This window comes from Clupea harengus, chromosome 2 (genome assembly GCF_900700415.2).
Source record: "Clupea harengus chromosome 2, Ch_v2.0.2, whole genome shotgun sequence".
NCBI classification, from domain to species: Eukaryota; Metazoa; Chordata; class Actinopteri; order Clupeiformes; family Clupeidae; genus Clupea; species Clupea harengus.
This window is the reverse complement of record NC_045153.1, coordinates 3,170,786-3,175,785: the sequence shown is the minus strand read 5'-3', so window position 1 is coordinate 3,175,785 and position 5,000 is coordinate 3,170,786. Positions and strand designations below refer to the sequence as shown.

The following is a 5,000-nucleotide window of genomic DNA, read 5'->3' as shown; positions in this document are numbered from 1 at the left end:
AGCCACATCTCCCCAGATGTGACTCTCTCTCTGTCGGCGCCCACCTGGCCAGGACCTCTTCAGCTCTCCCTCCCGGCCTCGACCGAGGAGCAAGCCTCTTTGACCTCCTCTCACCTCAGGCATCGCCTGCACACGGTGGAGAACTACTCTCTTTGTTCTCACTTCTTACGGCCGACATATGCCTAAGATTTCAGTCACCGAACTGATAAGTGAGACGCAGTAAGTTTAGCGAAAGCAGCTAACGATAGACCTGCTAGCTAACTCCACACAACGGGAACAAAAGGCAGACTGCAACGTTCTGAGCGATCAAATCCTCCGATCTAAACTGCAGGGACACAGACATCACAGCAAGGACAACTTTCTCCATTTACGGACGGCATCATCGCTTCTCTGCCTTATCCACGTCGGACCAGCCCAACACCTTTCCCAAAGGACTGGTAACTCTGACATTAACTGGGCATTTAGCTATCCTAGCTATTCACAACCTGGCTAAGCATAAGACTGTTTACATGCCATTGTTCATGTGTTTCATATGTTTTGTTTACTGAACGTAACTGTTTATATATATGTTCATTGTTAGCTGGTAGTTGGCTTCGCCACACCATCTAAGGGTTATCGTTAGGATTGCTTCTCAGACACATCGGGTCTTGCATGCATCACTAACCATTTCCCTCTTTCCTAACATGGCATCGTAATCGCGCACGATTACACATACATTGGCCTTCACATAGCCTCACACGCGAAGAGAATACTCGAACTTCGCGCTGCATATAGGCTCGTCCTTGTTCACATCACATGTATGTTCGCGTGCGTGCACACACATGCACGCGGAACTACGGTGATCAGACAAAGGAACACACACACACATTCTTTCTGGCGCGCTCCTAACAGCGCAACCCCGAGCTCACAAGCTCACACACACACTCCCTCTCGATTACACATACACCTATTCCTTCAATTCATTGGTTAGTTACATTTAGCTAGATTACATATTGTGTGTTATTTTCTTATCATTGTGTGAATAAATACTTTGATTTATATACGCTGGTTTATTTAATGTTGCACAAGAATGGACGTTGCCAACCTCTTCTATTCAGAATTCTAATGACCTTCAACCATACTATTAGTAAGGTAACTTTGGTTGTAGTTATTAATTTAATTATTAATCAGAGTTCCAAATTGATAGTATAATATATTTTATGAGACTGATATATTTAACGAGACCGATTTGTGGATTATCATTATTTTGACCACGTGGAGGACACTACACTTTGTGTGGCGCCCCCTAGGTGTTCAACTTAATTGATCTGCCTTTGTGTTGAATGGTTGATGCCTGTCCAATCGGGTGAGACTACCAACATATTGTTGCTGTTGCAAGGACAGCACCAGTGTGTCTTGGTGGCCCTCGCAAAGACGGTATCACAATTTACACACAATTGCACCCACATTCACCCGGCTCCTGCTCACAGGGTAAGTTACCTACATAGTCTGGTACTCCCATGTGAGGCTGGTACCAATTTCACCTACACTAAACATGTTCAATTTAGAACGTCTAATTGTTGAAGGGATTTGGACAGAGTTGGTACTGAAGTTACTGTTTTGGAGAAAGTAAGATCTATAGATATTTTTTATAACATATTTATTAAATTATATTCATTAATTTTTCATTAATTTGATGTGGTTGCACGTGTGACAGTTCTTTTACCAGACGAACATGAAACACTTCCTGCTTTCCTAATAGATGGTAGCAGTATGCTAGTTCTAGTTCTTTCCTCATAGAGGTTAGCAGTACGCTAGTTGTAGCAGTACACTAGTTGTAGTTACATCACTGAGGGGAGTGGAGGCAAAGCTGAACACCAGAAAGACAGGAGAACAGTGACCTCATCAACACCAGACAGACAGGAGAACAGTGACCTCATCAACACCAGAGAGACAGACAGGAGAACAGTGACCTCATCAACACCAGACAGACAGACAGGAGAGCAGTGACCTCATCAACACCAGACAGACAGACAGGAGAGCAGTGACCTCATCAACACCAGACAGACAGACAGGAGAACAGTGACCTCATCAACAAGACTCTTTATTGGTGCAGCATGAAGAATAACAGGACAGCATCATAGCTGAACATGAACACACTCATCACCCAACACATCAGGCAGACTGGAGGGATGGAGAGCAGACGAAGCCAGAGCGCCCTCTCCATCTCCACATGAGACACAGAGACTGTAGAGAGGAGAGAGAGTCCACTCCCATCCCACTGCTGTCTAGTCTGAGCACTGCTCTCTGCTCAGGATGCGTGTGACGCTCCTCTGGGAGCTGTGGCTGGCCTCACAGTGTGCTGAGCTGATCTGGGGCCAGCGGGAGGCGCTGAGAGTCAGGCTGCTGCTCCAGCTGTACAGGCCGTCCTCCCCCAGGAGCCCAGCGCTGGCCTCCCCGCCCTCAACCCCCCCATCCAGCCTCCAGCTCAGCCTCCAGTCTGAGGGGTAGCCCCCCCTGGCCACACACACCAGCGTAGCACTGCGCCCCGCCGACACCTCCTCACGGGAGGGGGGCAACACCGTCAGCACGGGAGGGGTGGGCACTAGAGGAGAGAAGGGGGGGGGGAGAGGGGGGGAGAGAGAGAGAGAGAGAGGGGGGAGAGAGAGGGGGGGGAGAGAGGGGGGGAGAGAGAGGGGGAGTGTGTGAGAGAGAGCGAGAGAGAGGGGGAGAGAGAGAGAGAGAGATGTAATTTGCATTTGACAGTAAAACAGGTGCAGCTTTGACATCAACAGTCGTTTCTTTTTTCTTCTTGGACACGATAGATGACATTTATATTTACATTTAGTCATTTAGCAGACTCTTTTATCCAAAGCGACGTAGAAAGATTAAAGCATGATGAGTAACGCTTGAGACATTTCTAAAGAATCAGTTTCACTGTGTTCCAGAGTAACATAAAGATATAAATCAGTTTCACTGTTTACCAGAGTAACATAAAGATATAAAAGACACAAGTGATGACACACAGTATGACTATTGAATCCAACAATGCTTCTTCACAGAAGACAGAGGAGTCCAAGTCTTTACAATGTCTTGGCTAATAGTCAGCAGTCTACAATTAAATTAGATATCTCTGTACTGTGTTTCTCTTCTACCAATACGGCAGCGATCATCTATAGCAGTGAAGGCAGTTTCTGAATCATCTAAGTTCATGAAATGTTCATCTGCGTTTATATGTCTGCTCTATACAGCAACGTCACACAAAATCATGAAACATGAAGGAGAGCAGATAATCCAGAGAGGATCAACAGCAGGAACAAACACATTTTAAAGATCAACAGCAGGAACAAACACATTTTAAAGATCAACAGTAGGAACAGACACATTTTAAAGATCAACAGCAGGAACAAACACATTCTAAAGATCGACAGCAGGAACAAACACATTTTAAAGATCAACAGCAGGAACAAACACATTTTTCAGATCAACTGCCATGGCTCTTGATGTCCCAAAATTGTCAAATATGTCACTATAATTAAAATCTATATATAAATGATTTATTTAAATCAACATAACTGTGCAGTGCATTATTCTGCTGAAAGATATTCTCCAACAGACTCACCTCCAACATCAAGTTTAGAGCCAGTTCCAAACGTGTACCACAGTGATGCAAACTAGTCTGCCACCCGTACAAAAACCTCCCCTCACACACAGACTAGTCTGCCCCCGTACAAAAACCTCTCCTCACACACACGCAGGAAGCTACTGTTCTCTAAACCCTTTGAATAGTTCTGGAAGGCATCAAACTAACCATATAAAATACTGTAACCCTTTATCATTTGATTTTATTCTCTATAGTAGAAATAATAGTCTGTTACTAGTATCATATAGGAGCTGTTCTTATACTAACATCTCTGTCTCATATAGGAGCTGTTCTTATACTAACATCTCTGTCTCATATAGGAGCTGTTCTTATACAAACATCTCTGTCTCATATAGGAGCTGTTCTTATACTAACATCTGTGTCTCATATAGGAGCTGTTCTTATACTAACATCTCTGTTTCATATAGGAGCTGTTCTTATACTAACATCTCTGTAGTTATACTAACATCTCTGTGTCATATAGGAGCTGTTCTTATACTAACATCTCTGTCTTATATAGGAGCTGTTCTTATACTAACATCTCTGTCTCATATAGGAGCTGTGTTTATACTAACATCTCTGTCTCATTTCAGAGGTGAGATTATGGCAGACGCATCCTGTTCCTAGAGTCGAGATAAATATGTCTGAAGTGAATATGGCAGATTTCTATTGAGATATCTTCTAACTAACCAGGAAAAGATATAATTAGTAAATAAAATAGCAAAACCCTAAACAGAATATTGAACAATATTATTACATTTCCAATAAATGCCTCTGTACTTACTCTAGTTTTCTATCCACACCACAAACCTGCTGCTAACCTACCACACACACCTGCTTTGAACTTATCCACACCACAAACATGCTGCTAACTTATCACACACCTGCTGCTAACCTATCACACACCTGCTGCTAACCTATCCACACCACAAACCTGCTGCTAATTTATCCACATCACAAACCTGCTGCTAATTTATCCACACCCCAAACCTGCTTCTAACCTATCCACACCACAAACCTGCTGCTAACTTATCCACACCACAAACCTGCTGCTAACTTATCCACACCACAAACCTGCTGCTAACTGGTCACTAGCCTGCTGGTAACTAATCCACATCAGTCTCCCAAGTGCTTGCTCTTCATCTGTTATGGCTTTTGGCCCTGACAAGTGTCTTGAGACAGTGTCAGTAGTTACTGGTGCTATAAATATAATTGAATTGAGTTAAGTTGAATGACACAAACCTGTTGGTCATCATCTCCTTGATTCCTCTGGACTGTGATCCTCATCAGCAGATTCACCACATCCCTCACATGTCACCTCCATGATTCCTCTGGACTTTGATCCTCATCAGCAGATTCACCACATCCCCCTCAGAGA

The 5,000-nt window shown here is 43.8% G+C and overlaps 1 gene segment (V, D, J or C); it reads right to left on the bottom strand.

The window, feature by feature from the left end:
- Nucleotides 1-2,065: 2,065 nt before the first annotated feature.
- On the bottom strand, nucleotides 2,066-4,739 carry LOC116223425. The segment is given in 2 exon segments: nucleotides 2,066-2,584; nucleotides 4,697-4,739. Coding segments are annotated over 2 exon segments (360 nt in total).
- Nucleotides 4,740-5,000: the final 261 nt, after the last annotated feature.